The 19,204-nt window shown below is 37.9% G+C and overlaps 1 protein-coding gene across 2 annotated transcripts in view; it reads left to right on the forward strand.

Moving 5' to 3' along the window:
* The first annotated feature begins 297 nt into the window (after nucleotides 1-297).
* The window catches only part of SELENOF (selenoprotein F), a 38,668-nt gene continuing 19,761 nt past the window's right edge, over nucleotides 298-19,204 (forward strand). The window contains exons 1-3 of one of the 2 annotated variants that reach the window (XM_014584653.2): nucleotides 298-592; nucleotides 7,897-8,064; nucleotides 19,105-19,168. In XM_014584653.2, the coding sequence (XP_014440139.1) occupies nucleotides 458-592; nucleotides 7,897-8,064; nucleotides 19,105-19,168 (367 nt within the window). In that variant the 5' untranslated portion in view covers nucleotides 298-457. The remainder of the gene's footprint in view (nucleotides 593-7,896; nucleotides 8,065-19,104; nucleotides 19,169-19,204) is intronic. The other variant, XM_014584654.2, reaches the window with a different exon arrangement.

Raw genomic sequence — 19,204 nt, forward strand, 5'->3', positions numbered from 1 at the left:
CGCCCCCGCCCATCCCCCTCCGCCACCACGCGCACGCATCCACGTACGCTGCCCGGCAACCAGAGGCTCCGCCACCTCTTCCCGTTCAGCTGTGCTTATTGGCCGGAAGAAACCCAGCGCTTCGGTCTTGGTTGGGTTTACGGTTGGTTTCCCTGCCGTAGCGCTCAACCACGGGAGCATTCGATTGGATAAACTGGAAGGCAAGGCTGAAATTGGGGTAGGCGGGGCTTCCTCATACCTTGACGAAATGTCGTGAATGAAAGGAAGGCGCCCGAAGCAGCACAGTAGTGAGGAGTTTAGGAAAGTGCCTGATTTGGGTAAGCGAATACACCTGGCGACTGTCTACACAGCTGATCACCTTAAAGTTTTCATATGCCCGTATTTAATATCCATCTCTGCAGAATAAGGGATGTGATGGCAATGGCATTTAGCTGCGTGTTTTGAATCAGGCTCTGGAATGGACACCCCTACCTTAGGGGGCCTCTGGACAGCCAGAGAAGTACGGAAGATGCTAGCGATGGCGGCTGGGCCCGTTGGATTGCTTGGGCCGGCCTTCGGGCTGCACTTGCTGTTGACTACTGTGCTTCAGGCGGTGAGTTTATATCACCTCTGCGGCTGTCCTGGGGCGAGTAGGAGGGATTGCATCTGAAGAAGGCTTCGTTTTGGGGAGCGTACTTAGAAAAGCGTGGAAGAACTGGGCTTCCTTAGTGACTGCTGCGGCCGGAGTGCGACGTGGCTTAATTCCATGCATAATCTGTATCCCTGACCGCCTTCCGTTTCTGGTTGCGGTCTTCTGACTTCAGATTATTTTGGGAACTTATTTTTTCCATACGCAGCTCTAGCTAAAAACACCAGAAATCACATGGTGGAGGAAAAAAGGCAATAAAGCTTGGAAAATAATAAAATGTGCTTATAAAAGGCCAGAAACGAAAGAGACTACGTTCTTTATGATGAGGCGCTCAGATCTTTCAGGAAAGCCCAAGTCTTGATCCGGGCGAACAATCCTATTTATTTTTCGGTCTGCACAGCCCTCCCTCCCCTCTCTCCCTTCCCTCCCCTCCCTTCTCTTCATTTCTCTCTTCTCTTCTCTTCTCTTCTCTTCTCTTCTCTTCTCTTCTCTTCTCTTCTCTTCTCTTCTCTTCTCTTCTCTCTCGTTTTATCCACTTAACTGCTAGCTCCTTACTTCCGTTCTCTGACGTGCACGTTCCACAGAGTGCACTTCGTGCGATTTTTAGTTTTCAACAGCATTGTTGCAGTAAAAGGAGCTACTCTACCAACTCATTTTATTTTTGAAAAAAAATATTAATGATAGCCATCACCATGACACCAAGTTTTTGTTTTTCTTCATAAACGAAACAAGTGGGTTCTTAATTTTTGAAGGGGAAAGCCTAGATTTAACTCATTTTCCTGTTCATCTGCGAAACAAGTAGATATTAGTTAGCTCCTCATAAGACGTTTGCAGCCCTCGTTTTGCTCTCTAAATAATAAAATTTTAGGCACCAGGAGCCTTTACATTTCTTAACTAAGCCTGATTCTTTTGGTTCTCTACTGAGCCTAAGGAAGTTTTCTCCATTTATCCAATGTTTGGGAAAGGTAGGAATCTTAGGCCTGTGTGAACACCTCTTCTTTCATCAGGAGTTTGAAATCATTCTGCTGTCTGCTTTTGCTATCTTGCCCAAAGGTGAAATTTTTACTTCTCTAATTGACATTCCAATATTCCATTAAACAAGCATGTTGGTTTCCTAGAAACTAATCACTCCTCTGTGGACTTTCTTTACAATTTTTTGCCTATCTTCTCTTTCGAATTCACTATCATGACCATGGAAAAATTTTGAAAAGCAGTAACATTTCAAATTACCTTCTCCTGATTTTCCTATCTTTTTTACTTTGAGTTGTCCAGGTCATCTCACCACCCAAAAACTTAGTGGCTTAAAGCAGTGATGGCTTGTAATTCTGTGGGTCAGCAGAGAAGTACCTCTTTTGATTTCCTCTGGTCTTATGTATGTACTATGTTGAGCTAGTAGGTCTACTGAACTGAAAAGTTCAAGAGTATGGTCCTGACACCCAGAGCCACTTGGTTCTCCTCCATAGCTTCCTAACTGGTCTCCCCATCTGTTTCCCTTTCTAATCCAGTCTCTGTTGTATATTCAAAGTGATCATTCTTGAACTTAGGTCTGCTAAAAGCAAAAGTCTTCAATGACTCCCTGTTGCTTTTAAGGTGAAGTCTGTGCTTTTTAGCATTCCATAACAATGATTCCATAATATCCAGTCTTATTCCCAGCGTGTACATCTGCTAGGAAAGCAAGAAGGTAAGGGTGAATTGAGTTCACTTGTTTTCATATATTTCACATACTGTGTTAGGCTCTCCCTTGTCAGACCTTTGAACATGGTATTTCCATTACGTAGAAGCTGTTGCTTCTAATCCTCCTGTCCCACTCCTCCGCCTCACAGCAAAAAATAGGGCAATCTAATACTTATTTTTAAACACTCTAGTTCCCCTCTGAAAAAGTAATTCCTCCAGGAAAACTTTTCTGTACTAAGTGTAGTCTAGATTTTTTAATCACTAGAGGGTACATACATTCACCAAAGAGAGACAGGGAAAGTGCACTCCCCTATGCGGCATGGTCACACTGCAATCCTTTCTCCGTTTTTCCATCCTTGTGATTTGGTACATCTGGAGGTCCCAGAATTCAGACCACAGTCAGCCATGTGGGATGTGGCTTCCTTACCACTAGTTTACAAGGCTGACCCAAACTTCTCTTTTATAATTTCTTGATACATGGCATTTTCTTACTGTATTAACTGTACTCCCACAGTGAATCTAGGGAAGGACCCCATCTCTTTAGTCCTCTTGTTATAGTCCTAGTGACATGCATATAAAGTAATACAGTGCCAAACCTACCAGTGAAATATTTGATAATGAATTAGGAAATCTACAGACAAAGCACTGAAAACATGAAAGTTTGAAACCTGCCTGGAAACCATTATCAACCCTGTATTCTAATTAGCTTCATACGTCTTTTGTTATCTAGTGATCTTAGCCAGCGGTGTGTATGAGAATTTTGAGAGGAGAGGATGGTAAAATATAGATCTGATCTCTTAACTGTGCAACTCTAGCTAGTAAGTGCAATAAACAAAACCTTATGAAAACAGATATCAACTTACCCATTCTTTTGTGAATATGACCTTCAGAGGGATCCTAATTTAAAGTAAGCCAACAAATAAAACTGTTGGGTTATCAGTCACAACCACGCTATTACATTTAAATAGTCCCAAAAATGCCCTCCTGCACAACTTCTCTCAAAATCGTTTGAGTTCATGCTCATGATATTGTTTTACTTAGTGGAGAAAATAAAAACAACACTCAACTTTAATCTATTTTCTAATTTTTAACTTCTATTTAACTGATTGTAATCTAAAATAAATTAATTTATTCTTTGCCTTAGTTTCCTTATCTCCTTCTCTATACAATACAATATTTATAAAGAATGCAAAGTTCATATTCCTTTTCTAGATTTGTAAAGTTAAATGTATTTAACTTTTATCTCCCTTATTTTATCATCATACTTTATGCTATAACACTAATCTGTAGTCATAACCAAATCATAGCTCTACATGTTTGTGTCCCTCCAACCCTCCTGCTTCCATGCCAATTAGTATGTCGCCAAAGGGAATACAGGGACGGGGGGTGGGGGGTAGGGGGGGCTTATGTATTTTTTTTTCATTGTGCTTCATGCGTATTCATTTCGATTTCTCTGGGGTAGTTATGGCTTCCCAGTTCATTTGTGTTCCATGCTATCAGAGTCACCAGGAGATAAGTAGTTTGTATAGCATGATGATGAACCCCACCCACTCCCAAAAATGTATTAGTAAGGACATTTGTAATCTCCTTGTAAGAAGTGTTGGAAAAACAGAATTTAGGAAAACTGCTGTATTACACAGTTAGCCTAAAGAGGAAAAAGATCAAGTGGGACAAGTAGTAGGTAGTAGTGAAAATTATCCAGATCTTTGGAATATGACAAAGAAATGAAAAAGGACTGAGGGAACAATTCCTTGACATTTTGAATTTGATATACTGCTAAGGACCACAGATAAAACTACCATCAGGTTTTAGCTCATGTTTTGTTCATTCACACCTCTGAGTCCTTAGACTTTAGACAAATTGAGCTTTTATCACTGCCTGCACCTCTGAATAGCTATAATTTCAAGTTAATAGAAATACATAGTTATCAGCATTCCTGACAACTGAGAGGATATAAAGTGACTTAATCTGAAAATACATCCTAAGTAGGTTTTCTCTCTCTCTCTTTCTCACTCTCTCTTTTAAGATTTTTTGCTATAGGGCGTCTGCCATTGCTGGAGAGGCAGAAAGACAGAAAGCAAGAAATCACATATACCCCCAGGGTCGGGGGGGATGGCCACACACACTGCAGAGACTATAGTTAATGTTACTCCTTCTCCGTTCTCCTCTTGGGATTTTGGGCACGCATGCACACACACCCAGTGTGAGTTTTAAGCCACCAGGTCCGGGACTTGAACTGCATTCAGCTATGTGAGAGTCCAGTGATATAACCATTACTCCATCTGCTGGTCCCATTCTGAGTATTCTTAAGCATTTGAAGAAAAGTAGTATTTTTGTACAGCCTAAGGAAGCTGTTTTCTAGACCACCCCAGAACTCAGTGGTATTCGATTCTTCATTTAGATTATATCTCAAGGACCAGCAGATGGCGTAATGGCTACATCGCTGGACTCCCATGTAGGCAACTGCAGTTCAAGTCCCAGACCTGGTGGCTTAAACTCACACTGGGCACGTGTGCATGTGTGCCCAAGATCCCAAGAGGAGAATGGAGGAGAAGGGATTGTGGCGTGACCGTCCCCCCCAGGGGGTGACTTCTCACTTTCTTTCTCTCTGTCTTTCTGGCAAGCGCACGCACCCTATAGCAAAAACTTCTCCCCCCCAAAAAAAAATATATATATGTGTGTGTGTATATGTATATAGATAGATAGATAGATAGATAAAGATCATATCTCATATATATCTGTCTATCTATCATATATCATATATACTCATTCTGAAAGACAGTGTATGGAAAGCTCTACAGGATGATCATTGAGATACATCCCATCCCATTTCTTCAGAGGTTAACATTTTAATGAGTATTATAATAGAGGCGTTGCACAATTGTAGCCGTCACATTTTTGTTATTCTTGGCGGTACATACAATAATGATGCATCATAGGATCTGTGAAATATGGTAGTCCAAAACAGTGGTGAGGGGTTCCAAGAACAGGTTTTTTGGTTTTGTTTTTTGTTGTTGTTGGTGGTTTTTTTTGTTTTTTTTGTTTGTTTGTTTGTTTGTTTTTTAAGAGAGATTTTTGCTATAGGGCACATGAGCTCTCTGGAGAGACAAAGACAGAAAGAGAGAAAGTGAGAATTCATCCCCCAAAGGGGATGGCCACACCACAATCCCTTCTCTGTTCTCCTCTCAGGATTTTGGGTATGTATACACGCCTGGAGTGAGTTTTAAGCCACCAGGTCCAGAACATGAACCATGGTCAACTATGTGGGAGTCTAGTGATGTAATCATTACACCATCTACTGGTCCCTTGTTTTGTTTTGTTTGTTTGTTTGTTTGTTTTTAGCTTGCCAGAGGGAGCATATGCTTGCCAGAGAGACAAAGGGAGGGGAAGAAGAGAGCACTCCCCATGGGAATGGTTATGCTCAATCCCTTCTATTCTCCCTCCTTTGGGGTTTTTGGGCTCATACATACACATATCCACCATGTTTTTCAAGCTGCCCTGTCTAGGACCCAAACCAACTGGCTGTCCATATGGATTCCAGCTCCCTTAACTACCAGACCACGGGCTAGTCCTAAACAGAATAGTGGTTAATGCCTTTGTGTTTGGTGATTTAAAAACTAGGCTGTATGAAGAATTCAGAAATGACAGAATGTGAGGAAAGCAGTTAAAACCAGAAGTTTGAATGTACTGGAGAATTGAGTCAGTGATGAAATAAAAACCTCATGAAAATGAGAATAGAATCCAAAACACAGATACAGGAATTGGCCTGAGACAATTGGAGGTATATGAGGTTTTCAAATGGGATCATGGAAAATGTATACTATGAAAACACTGAATTTCATTTGGGGGGGGGGTACCTGGATAAATTCACACTTTAATTATGTTTTCCATGAACTTTCTTTTTTCTTTATTTTTTACTTATTATCATCATAATCTTGTTTATATTACATTGAATTGCATATAACTTTACACTGTATTACATTGCTTTTTCAAAAGGGAATGCCATGCATGTCAGTCAATACAGAGACATTAAAATCCCCACTTCATCATTCAATATCTTTTCATTGTTTTTCCTGTTCATTCTTACTGTTATTCCAATTATTTTTTTAACCAATCACTATTTCTCATTTTGCTTGTAAAAAGACTTTACCCATCATGAAATACTTCCCAGACCAATCCAGTTGAGAATAGTATAGAAGTCATCAACAATAGGTAATAAGCCATATCTGTGTCCCACTCTTCACTCCCCCATTCCACACTGTCTTATTCTCCTTAAGTATTATCACTGCTTTTATGTCCTCCAGTATTTCGCTCTCTACCATAGAGTGCAGATAGTCAGTATAGTTTAATCCATGAACTTTCTGAAGTCCTTCATATATACCACCATATTCACAGGATGTGGAACAAAATGGATGAGGACTCGCCGGGCGCGTGTGCGTGCATGCCCATGATCCCGAGAGGGGAATGGAGGAGAAGGGATTGCGGCGTGACCATCTGCCCTGGGGGGTTATTTCTCGCTTTCTGTCTCTATGTCTCTCTCTGTCTGTCTGGCGAGCGCACGCGCCCTATAGTGAAAATCTCTCTCAAAAAAAAAAAAAATGGATGAGGACTGAGAACTGATATTTGGGCAAGTTTGTTTTTGTCAGTTATTCTTACTTGTTATGTAGTCATTTTATTTCATTTTTACAGCAATCTGTTTTATGTAGGCAGAATCGCTTCTTGCATTAGGAGTGAGGAATTAAAGTTTAGAAAATATAGCTTGCCCAGAGTCTCACACACACAACTTATAAGTAGTGGAGCTGATGCCCAAAACCAAAAGTTTGATTTCTATAGACTCTTGCATTCCCCCATACCATCTCCTTTCCCACCCTCCACCTGCTGGATGTGACCACTGATAAATCTGTAGGGTATGGTGGAGACTATAGTTAATGTTACTGCTTATACCCATTTGAACAGGCACTACATTCTTAAAATGAAGTGGGAATAAATGTGTTCATACAAGGAAATGTCTTTTTAAAGACTAATGTTTTATAAAATACAGTATGTAATTTAGTATTATGAAAATGATCTTTTTGTTAATCTATGTTACAGCTTAACTGAAAGATGATTGTTTTGAGGCCAGCAGATGACGTGGTGGTTAAGATGCTGGACACTCCCACATGGCCAACTGTGGTTCAAGTCCCTGACCTGGTAGTTTGAAAGTCATGCTGAGCTCATGTGTGCGCATGTCCAAAATCCCAACAGGAGAATGGAAGAGAGGGGATTGCGGTGTGGCCAGTCCCCAAGGGGGTGATGGGGGGGTATCTCACTCTTACTGTCTCTCTTTGCCTCTCTCTAGCAAGTGCAAAAACTTTAAAAAAAAAAAAAAAAAAGTTGTGGGGAATGTGGGAAGAACCAAACACTCTCATACAAGGTTATAAAGTTTAAAAATAATTGAGAATTTGTCTCTAGAGGAAATATTTCAGTAACTCAACTCCAGAGCGTTAGATTGTGTGGGTGTGTGAATGTTAGATTTTAACAACCAAATTTTCTCCTTTTTTGAAGTTTTGTAATGTAAATATGAAATTGTGTCTTATTTCTCTTTTTATTTCCAGGTGTCTGCTTTGGGGGCAGAGTTTTCATCAGAGGCATGCAGAGAATTAGGCTTCTCTAGCAACTTGCTCTGCAGCTCTTGCGATCTTCTTGGACAATTCAGCCTGCTTCAGCTGGATCCTGATTGCAGGGGATGCTGTCAGGAAGAAGCGCAATTTGAAACCAAAAAGGTACTGTTTTCTAGTATATTTCTTAAAATGTAAGTTGCTTAATCTGCCTAAGTGTAAAGGAGTCTTTATCTTTTAAATTTTTTAGTAAAATTCAACTGACTTCTTGCCTGGCCCATTAGATCAAAGCAAATAGGAAGGAAAGTACAATTATATGCCAGGAGTACATTTCACCATGGTTGAAAAGGAGAGGAGCAGAATCGCCGTAGCATGGTTGGATCCTATAGCTCTCCAGTCTTCTTAACTTCTGATTAAATGAAGCCAAGGAATAATTAATTAGGTGGTTTTGTTTGTTTTTGTAATAAGAACCCAGTGATGAAATTTGAAGTGGAAGTAAAGCATGTAATACCTGGCATATAATTATAGATTAGTAAGTTGTAACTTTTTTTTTTAAAGAATTATCTATTCAATTTTATTTATTATTTTTTAATTTGATGAGAGAGAAAGCAAGAAAGCAAGCTACCAGGTCTGGATTCAAACCATGGTCAGCCATGTGAGAGTCTAGCTCCTTAACCACCTTGCCACCTGTGGGCCCCAAGTTGTAACCTTAAATCTAGTTAGCAAAGAATACGGACTGTTAATTTACACATCTGGTGCTAATAAGTGGCAACACCAAGGATAGATAATTCAGTTCAATGAAATCTGGTATATTTCTAATCCACTATTCAAACAAATTAGTGGTGAACTTGCTCAACTTTTAAATCTTTTCAATAAAATCTTTTTTTTTTTTCATTTTAAATTATAAATTATACTTTAAACTATAAAGTGAACTGAGAGATCACTTATGTCACCCAGGTAAAACTGCATTAGTGAGATCATTACATTGGGGTAAGAAAAAATTTTAGCATCATTCTGTTAAGTTTCCTTTTAGTATTCTCTTTCACTTGCACACACTGAATTCTTTTTGCGGAGTTATGGTTTGTAAAGCTTTCAGACATTAGTGATATCTTCCTATTGTTAGGTAATAAAAGTTTATTTCTAACATAGAGTATATTGAGTATCTTTAGAGTTCTAAAAGAAAAACCAGCAGACAGGCTTTAAAAATCTGGTATGCAGCCAAAATTTAATACTGATTTCTCAGTATCATGAATCCAAAATTCCCAGTGTCCCAAAAATGGTTTGTGAAGTCTTAATGTGTTTTTCACTTTATTGATTCACATATACCAAGAATATATTTTAATGTTTAGAAGATTTCCATACTTGTATGTAAGTCTTTATTGCATGAACTAAAGTCTAAACAAGTTTTTAAAACCTTATTTGCGGGGCCAGCCAAAAGGAGTGGTGGTTAAGGCACTAGATTCCATGTGACCGACTACACGGTTTGAATCCCAGACCAGGTAGCTTGGAAAATTTTCCAGGTGCATATGAGTGCATGCGATGCCCATTCTCAATGGAGGAGAAGGGATTGGGGAGTGGCTATCCCTCTTGGGAGGTGATTTATCTCTCTCTCTCTCTCTCTCTCTCTCTCTTCCCCCCCCTTCCTCCCTCCGGGGAGCACACACACTCTGTAGCAGTTTTTGTTTTTTTTTTTTAATTTTTAAAAAATTATTCCCAATAAAAGCATAAAATGTCTTTGAAATCGTATCATTCTGCTGATAGATGTTCCATTATTCTTATTTGGCCTTGTTTCTCTCTTGACCACATCTTGGTCCCTAAGGACTTACTGAGCCTCTCAAATACTAGGTAGAATGAAATTTTGGTAAGCTATTATATTGCCATTAGAACCAGTCTTGCTTACAACTCTGTAACCAAGTGTAGTTTATAAACACTAGTAAGCATGTTGGCTTTATCATGAAAAATATTCTAATTTATAACTTGACAAAACATAAATTTACAAAAGTATTTGAATTTCCGTGCTATTTTTATAGTCAGTCGTTACCAAGTAGCATACGTGACTGCAACTTTACATAAAGGTAATGCACCTTAAAGATATCCAGTCCAATTGAATGACACCTGCCCCCATTGATCTTATATTAGAACTTTCTTAACTTAAAGCCTTAAGAAAAGTAGTTAATATTTTGGCTCCTGAACTCCATAGCTGAGCAACAACCTAGGACGAAGTAGATAGCTATGAATCAAAGACTGACTGGATCTTACTGTTTGTGTTTGTTGTGTTTACATGTTAAGGTCTGTTCTTTTTTTTAGGAGGTTTTTCCTATAGGGTGCTGCCAGGAAGACAGAGAGAGACAGAAAGCGAGAAATCACCCCCCAGGGGGGGGGATGGCCATACCACAATCCCTTCTCCTCCATTCTCCTCTCGGGATCTTGGGCACGCACGCACACGCACCCAGTGTAAGTTTAACCCACCAGGTCTGGGACTCAAACCGCGGTCAACTACATGGGAGCCCAGTGACCTAGCCATTATGCTAACTGCTGGTCCCTGTTCATTTATTTTTTTTAATACTGACTTTTTCCTTGTGGTAGAAAGATATAATTACTGGCATTTCCCAAATTTTTACATTTTATAGCTTTTTCTACTAAAGGACTAACTCTCCCTCATTTACATTTTACAATATTTTAGACAAGCCAGCAATAACATTATAGCAGAAAATTATGTTTGTGATATAAAAATAGTCACTGTATGAAAAATCAAGCTATCAAACTAATCACAGTACATTATAACTTTCGTTCTAACATTTCCACTGCTGCTGGTTTAATCTACTACATGGTAACATATTACAAAGGTTTAAGAAAAATTTGAAAGAATGAAGCCTAAATGTGATTTTAAAAAAAAAAAAAACAAAAAAAAACTACAGGTTGAAATTTCTTTATTTCAGTTTTGAAACATTTTGGTCTCATTCACTGAATAATAGTAGAAGCCCTAGGCTGCAGATCACTGAATCATTGTGTTACTTATCCTGGAAAATAAGTCGGCAGTTCTCATATTTAATAAAATGCTCTTATTTCTCTAAAAAGTACTCTTCAGATTATAGAACAATAATAAATAGACCTGTGCAGTGCATAAAATAAATTAACAATATAGTTGGAGTCACTTCTATACCCATTGCCTTTTTGGGATTGGACTAATTTTAATTCACTCTGTATAATAGCGTTACCATTTTTTATGTGTATTATACTCTTCCTTGATACTTACACTCCAACAGGACAGAGACAGTACAAAGGTAGTATTCGTACATGTATAGTTCATGAGAAGCCTATCTCCTTCTCTGTAAATTTGTTTATTTTTGGTATAGGGTGTATGTGCTCACCAGAGAGAGAGAGACAGAAAGAAATCAGCCCCGAGAGGGAGATGGCCACACCACAAGCACTTCTCTTCCATTCTCCTCTTGGGATTTTGCACTTAAATACACATGTGTTTTAAGCCACTGAGTCCAGGACTCGAATTGTGTTGGACTACATGGGAGTCCAACAATATAACCATTATGCCATCTGCTGGTCCCGACCTCTGTGAGTTTTTAAGAGCAGATTTTTTTTTTTCAAAGAGAGAATTTTGCTATAGGGTGTGTGCACTTGCCAGAGAGACAGAGAAGGCAGAGAGACAGAAAGCGAAAAATCACCCCCCAGGGGGGATGGCCATGCTGCAATCCCTTCTCCATTCTCCTCTTGGGATTTTGCACTTAAATACACATGTGTTTTAAGCCACTGAGTCCAGGACTCGAATTGTGTTGGACTACATGGGAGTCTAGCAACATAACTATTACACCATCTGCTGGTCCCCAAAGCTGATTATACATCTCATTTCATTGCTTACTGACTTTGTGACTTTAAGCTGACAAATAACTCTAGTATCCTTAGTTTTGTCAAAATAATTACATCGGCTGACCTTTGAGTGTTTATTTTACACTGGTTATATAGTAGATATTTTAAGTACATTATCTATTTAATCCTCACACAACCTATAATGTGGATATTATGATCCCCAATTTTTTGGGGGGGCGGGGAGGTTTTTGCTATCGGGCACGTGCGCTCGACAGAAAGGCAGAGAGAGAGACAGAGAGACAGAAAGCGAGAAATCACCCCCCAGGGGGGATGGCCATGCTGCAATCCCTTCTCCATTCTCCTCTTGGGATCTTGGGCACGCACGCACATGCTCTCAGCGTGAGTTTAAGCCACCAGGTCCGGGACTCAAACCGCGGTCAACTACATGGATGTTCAGCAACATAGCCATTACGCTAACTGCTGGTCCCATGATCCCTAATTTAATAGAAGAGAAACTAGAACATTATCTGCCCAGAGTTACCTGACAATTAGATGCTTGGACTTAACTTCATCTCACTGTGTTTGATTCCAGATCCGAAGTTTATAAACCTCTGCACTATTTTGCCTCTCCTCTTGAAATGTTAATAATAATACCATACAGTAAGAATTTGAATGAATTAAGTATAAAAACACTGGATTGGTTTTCAGATGCTCCTTTTGCATTTACAGTTAACAATTTTAATTATTTTATTACAGGTTTTTATTTTAAATAAATTTTCATTTCTCAGTGTACCACACATTTTAATGGCTCCAATTACTTGTTTTTCAAGAATATGTTACCTAATTTGGCTGTATTTAAGTCCAACCAAGCAACAGCTTAAACAAGTAACATAATTTTTTCAACTCTGATAGGAGAACTTCAAAACATTTCGTTGTTTTCAATTTGCACAGAAATTCTGTTACTAATTTCAGGGTAATTCAGAAATCAGCTTAAGCAGCATTGTTCAAGACACTGCGAATTTTAAGCTTCAGCCTGTCAGAAATGGAATGCTACTAGTGTGTAAAACATAGAAGGATGAAATGGAGGTTAAGCCAACTGTGCGTGAAATTGTAGTCACTAAAGAAATTTCACAGTTGCTTAAAATAGCTTTGCTTTTGTAGTGTGTCTGTAGCATTGGTACATGAACTGATTTCCTAGAAGGAAGCAAAAATAAAAATGTCTTTTACAAATTATACTAATTATAATACAAAAACATTCACAAAGAAGTTATTTTTTTTTTAATTTCAATGTTTGGCAACAGAACTCCTTAATAGCAGCAATACTGAATAAGGACACAATGTTTATTTTATAACCACTGACATTCATTAAGTCCATACCACATGAAGGCACTGTTGCAAACATTTAGAATGAATTTAGTTTTTAGAGTCTTCACAACAACCCAGTTCAGTACAGTTGTTATCCCCATTTTATAGTATAGTCTGCAGAGACCTTGCCTAATGACTGTAGCTAATAAGTGAATATGAATATATGTAACATGTATTTGTGTAATGATAGGGTTTTTTAAAGATTTATTTAATTTTATTTATTATTTTTTTAACTTTGACCAGAAAGAAACAGAAAAAGAGAGAGGGAAAGTGAGAAAGCAAGCCACCAGGTCCAGGACTCAAACCACAGGTGGCCATGTAGGAGTCCAACACCTTTAACACCACCTGCCAGCCCCCATAACAATAGTTTAAAGTTTATTTTATGGAGTTATTTAATTGAAATGAAAATGTAAGTTTACTTTTTATGTTTGTCTTTAATATTTAAGAAAACCTAGTCCTTTTTTAGGTATGTGCAATTTAGGGTCCGCTTCTAGGCACACTAAAATATGCTGTGACATTTTCAGATTATAATATTTAAAAGGAAAATAAATCCAATCCAGGACTGGTTAAGGCACTGAACTCCCACATAACTAACCACAATTTTAGTCCCAGACCTGAAGGCTTGCCTTCTCACTTCTCTCTTCTCTCTCTCTCTCTGCCCCCCTCCCTACCCCCATCTCTCTCTGGCCAAATAATAATAATAAGTAAAATTAAACAAATAATGTTTTTTAAAAGAATATCTTGGGGAAAAAAAATAAGTCCTCCGTAACTCAGAGTGCTTCATAACTACGTTGCCTGGACATACCACCTCAGAGTCAAACTTTTCATTTATACACTAAATATTTCTTCTTCATATAGGTTCTAAAAATGTTAAAATAAGACAGAAATCCCTATCCTCCAGAACTAGAAGAAATAGACCTATGAATTAGGCTGCCAGAAAACAGTTGGCAGGCTATTCGTTTGTTGGGCTAAAACATAGTATTTAATGTAATGAGTGTAAGCACTGAAAGAATTTCAAAAAATAAAAGTTAGAAGAGGAAATCAGATTTCTTAAAGTTGGTATATCATGAACTATAGGTACAGTAATACCAATCCTCTGGAAGTGATTAACAAAACTGAAAACAGTTTAAAAGTTGAGTGGAGGCAATGAGGCAGAGAAAGATCTTATTTTGTATCCTTTTGTGATTTTTTTCATTAACTCCAGGTGTATTGATTTTTTTAAATTCAGTGAGATTTATGCTATAAATAATATATATGTGTGATATATATATAATCATATATATTATCTCATATCTATGCCATAGAAAAACCAGAAGGAAGAGCATAACCATTTTACAGCTCAGTTAAACATCACTACTTCCTTATTATAGAAATTGATGCTTATGGTAAATATGAGAAAGAAAAAGTGCCTCACTGGTAAAAGGAAAAGTTAATGAGAAGACACAGATGCATGAGATTATGGCTATCTGAAGTAAATCAGATAACTTGGTTATGATGAGAGGTGATGGTTAGGTAAGCAGGGACCATATGCTGAAGGGCTTTGCATACCTTGAAAAGAAATTTGGTAGGCCAGCAGGTAGCATGGCAGGCAGTTAAGGTGCTGAACTCCCACACAGTTGACCTTGGTGCATGGTTCAAGTCCTGGACCTGGTGACTGGAAAATCACACTAGGCACATGTGCATGTGTGCCCAGAATCCCAGGAAGAGAATGGAGGAGAAGGGATTGTGGTATCACAACCTGTCCTGTCCTCCACTCTCCCCGGGGGCGGGGGTGATTTTCCCTTTCTCTCTCACTGTTTCTCCTCTCTCCAGCAAATGCACATGCACTATGGCAAAAAACCTTAAAAAAAAAAAAAAAAAAAAGAAAGAAAGAAAGATACTTGACTTAATCCTATAGACAGAATACAAAATTAAAGAATTACAAATTGTTTGATTTTTAAAAATACAGTGTTAAAAGTTTTCATTTTGAAGGCCATGAATTTTGTCTGGGTATCATAATAAATTTTAAAATATATAGCATACTTGTAAAGAAGCTAGCAAAAAAATAAAAGTGTATGAAATGACCTGGTTTCTTTGTCTGTCAATAGATTTATATTGCTAGTCTTTAGTTATGTATATTTTATCTTTTATCTTACTATAGCTTTATTTTAGTATCTGTTTTTTTGGTTTTGCTATAGGATGTATGCATGGGATCTTAGTTTTTCAGTTAACAGGAAAATAGGTTGTATTTACCAAACATTTAGGAACAAATTGTTTTTTCCTATTGGATAGTATGTAGTAAATGGTTTGATTTTTGTTTTGGTTTGGTTTTTTGTTTGTTTCTGGTGGAGAGATTTTTGCTATAGGGTGCATGCACTCACCAGAAAGGCAGACAGAAAGGGAGAGATCACCCCCCCCACCCCCACATGGCCATGCAGCAATCCCTTCTCCTTTCTCCTCTTGGGACCTTGCCACACATGTGCATGGCATCAGTTTAAGCCGCCAGGCCTGGGACTTGAACCATGGTAGACTATGTGGGAGTCCAGCAACGTTAACTATTATGACATATACTGGTCCCCCATTTTCTAAATATTTTTTGCTTTCAGTTATTACCAAGAGACTAATTGGTTTCATTTAAAAACTACTTACTAAGATATTCAAGCTTAGTCATTTTTACTAATTCTTTGAATATTTGGACCTCAGGAAATATAATAACTATGCTCTTGTTTTCTCAATTTATTTTATGATACCATGTTTCCTGAGTATCAGTAGATTTGACTGCATTGTTCCCAAATGATAATCCTGGATCTTGTAACCAAAGTATACATGGGTGTGTGTATGTGTGCTTACAGCAATATAAGACTCTAACTCCTTTTTAACACACACACACACACACACATAATATATATTTTCCCCCCAGAGGGCACGTGCACTTGCCACAGAGAGAAGGGGAGAAAATGAGAAAGAACCTCCCACAGTGGGTGGTCATGCCACAGTCCCTCCCCATTCCCCATTCCTTTCAAAATCTGGGTGTATACGCACACACCAACCCCATGTCTTTTTCAAGCCACTAGGTCCAGGACTTGAACCACATATTTGGCCATGTGGGATCCAGCCACCTTCACTACCACACCACCAGCTGGCCCTCCATGAACTTCTTAAAGTCCCCTCACATATACAAATCCTGTTTGTCATCATAGTATTGAAAGAAGCCTAGTTCTTAGCCCCTTCAGGAATCATTAAGTTAGAGTAGTCTGACTTAGAATACAGTGGTGTCAAAGAAACATGATAATTTTCATTTTATTTTTATACATTTTCATTGAGCTTTGCAGTGGAACATCGAATGTATCTTTATGGGAAGATTTCCTCCAGCATATTCATACTGTTCTAGTCTGTTCTGTTGCTGATAACAGAAATACATGAATCTGAATAACTTAAGAAAATAGAAACTTTTTTAGTTCCATTTTAGAGGCTGAGAAATCCAAGAGCATGGTGCTATTTTATGGGGAGGGCATCTTTATTGCATCACAGCATGGCAAAGGGCAGGGAAGTGCTGTCTGTGTCCCTGTGTCTTTGTTCTGGTTTCATTCCTCCTCTTTATAAGCACACCAGTATTGAGGTGAGGGGTCCCCACCCTTATAATTTTATCCACTCCTAATAGCCTCTCAAAGACTTCGTCTCTTAGATACATAGTCATACTATACAGTTCCTCTTAATACTGTCGCTGTATAGCCAAATTCCAGCATGTGAGCTTTTGGGGGACAGAGTCAAACCATAACACTTTCAAAGTCTAATTTAAAGTAAGATATATGGGGCCAGCAGGTGTGTTGGTTAAGGCACTAGACTCCCTCATGGCTGACCACAGTTCAAGTCCTAAACTTCTCTGTCTCTCTCTCTCTGTCTCTCTCTCTCTCTTTCTCTTGCATGTGGAAAATTTGCTTTGTGACTTTAACTATGAAATCTTGACAAATAAATGGCAACTACTAAATTTTAAAACATTTAATGCCCTAATTATTTGTTTATATGTAATTGTAGCTCATTGTTTTTAGCACTCTGAGCACTTCAAAAAATATTAGAAATTATGGGAATGATTTGATATCAATAAATTAAAATTTTAAACATCAGCATATCACTAAACATGGTTTAGGAGGAAACATTTTCCCTGAAAATTAACTGGCAACATTTTGCTAAAAATTGCTGTATGATATGTATTTCTACTACATGAAAGAAGTAAAGTTGATTTTCAGAAATTACACTAGATACAACTGATGCTTGGAAAAGTAATTTACTTGTATACCTGAGTGTATGATAATTTTTTTGCGTGAGATCTCTGAAATAATGCTTAGTTTTCATCCATCACCTTATGTCCTTATTTTAAAATTCCTCCATTTATTTAAGGACAGGCCTTCAGTAGATCTGTAAAATATAATTACTCTTGAGATCTGAATTCTATTTGACAGCTAAAATTTGGCTTTTGTCTACCTAACAGTATTTTCTTCTTATTGCTAGTTAATATTCATAACCATTATGTTAGCGGTTATACTAACATGGTTTGAAAACTTTTAATATGAACAAAACTAGAACTTTGGGAGGATAAAAAACTCGTTTAATTATAGGTTGGGTTTTTTTTTTTTTTCTTTTTTCTTTTTTTTTTTCCTAATGGCACTGCTGAATTTCTTTAATAGTAAAATTTTGCCTTTAAGTAAGACAGAAGGTTTCCAAAATGAGAAGGTATGGCTATATACAATACCTCATAAGGAAAGACTAAAAGAAACATATAGTGTAGCATTTGTCTTGCTTTAGTCGATACTTACTTGGTTTTCCTTCTAGAATTAATTTGGTTAGTCTGTTGATCAAAATCCAACTGTTTGATCCTTGTGTAATTTTTGCCTTATTAATACAGTATAAGGGAGGGTTTCTCACCTGACTCATGTTGCAGTCAGTTAGGGAGCTTTAAAAGTAGTAGTAACAGTAGTAGTAGTAGTAGTAGTAGTAACAGTAGTAGTAGTAGTGTAGTAGTAGTAGTGTAGTAGTAGTAGTAGTAGTAGTAGTAGTAATTAAAATGCCAGCACCCAGATCTCATCCCCCAAACATTCTGATTTAGTTGGTCTGGCATGGGTTCCAGGGATCAATAATTTTCAAAACCTTCCCAGATAATTCTGATATGCTGTCAGGAGAATTCTACTCTAAGATCACTTGAATTTGAAAGCTTGAGAAATTTTGAAGTGGCCATTCTAATTATAGGAGAACAATGAGTGATAGCCCTAATGATCCCTGAACAGAAAACTTTATTAACTATCCATGAAAATGAGTTTCAAGTACCCAACTGGAACTTAACCAGCTGTGTAACCAAGTATTGTATTAGCTGTTTTTACTTATGAGCATCTGAAGACTCTAGGCTTTTTAACTCCTTATAGGAACTCTGGAAGGTAGGTAAACTGCAAACAATGCTCAGAGAATGACTGACTTACTCAAGGGAACATGGACTTGCAAGTGGCAGAGCCCAAATTGGACCACATACAAGTTTGATTTTATAGAGTGAACTCTTTTCACTGTACCATGCTATATGAAAATTTGATAGTGTGACTCAGCTTAAATAATTAAATAGTTTATTTTAAGATTTTATTATTGTCATGGTTCTTTAGAACCATGATTATTATCACCAACAAAACTTTAAGTACAGGGCCAGCTTGTGGTATGGTTAAGGTGGCTGGATCCTATTAGGCTGACCAGTTTGCATATCAGACCCAGCAGCTTAAGGAACACCTGGGCGTGTATGCAGATATGCTCAAAATCCTGAGAAGAGAATGCAAGAGAAGGGATTGTGGCTTGACCATCCCTCCTAGGGGCTGATTTCTCACTTTCCCTCTCCCTGTCCTTCTTTGGCAAGCTTACCAGAGGAAAAAAAAAAACTATTACATGCTTAGTATGATTGGCAACAAAAGTTAATAGATGCATCACTTTTTTTTACTTTTGTATTTTTTACATACATTTAAAAACTTATACCAATATTTTAAATTTCTATTTTTCCTTTTGTAGTTATATGCAGGAGCTATTCTTGAAGTCTGTGGATGAAAATTGGGGAGGTTCCCTCAAGTTCAAGGTATGTAAAATGAACTGTTTAATCATTTAAAATCAA

This window comes from Tupaia chinensis, unplaced genomic scaffold (assembly GCF_000334495.1).
Source record: "Tupaia chinensis unplaced genomic scaffold, TupChi_1.0 Scaffold147417_1, whole genome shotgun sequence".
Lineage (NCBI taxonomy): Eukaryota > Metazoa > Chordata > Mammalia > Scandentia > Tupaiidae > Tupaia > Tupaia belangeri.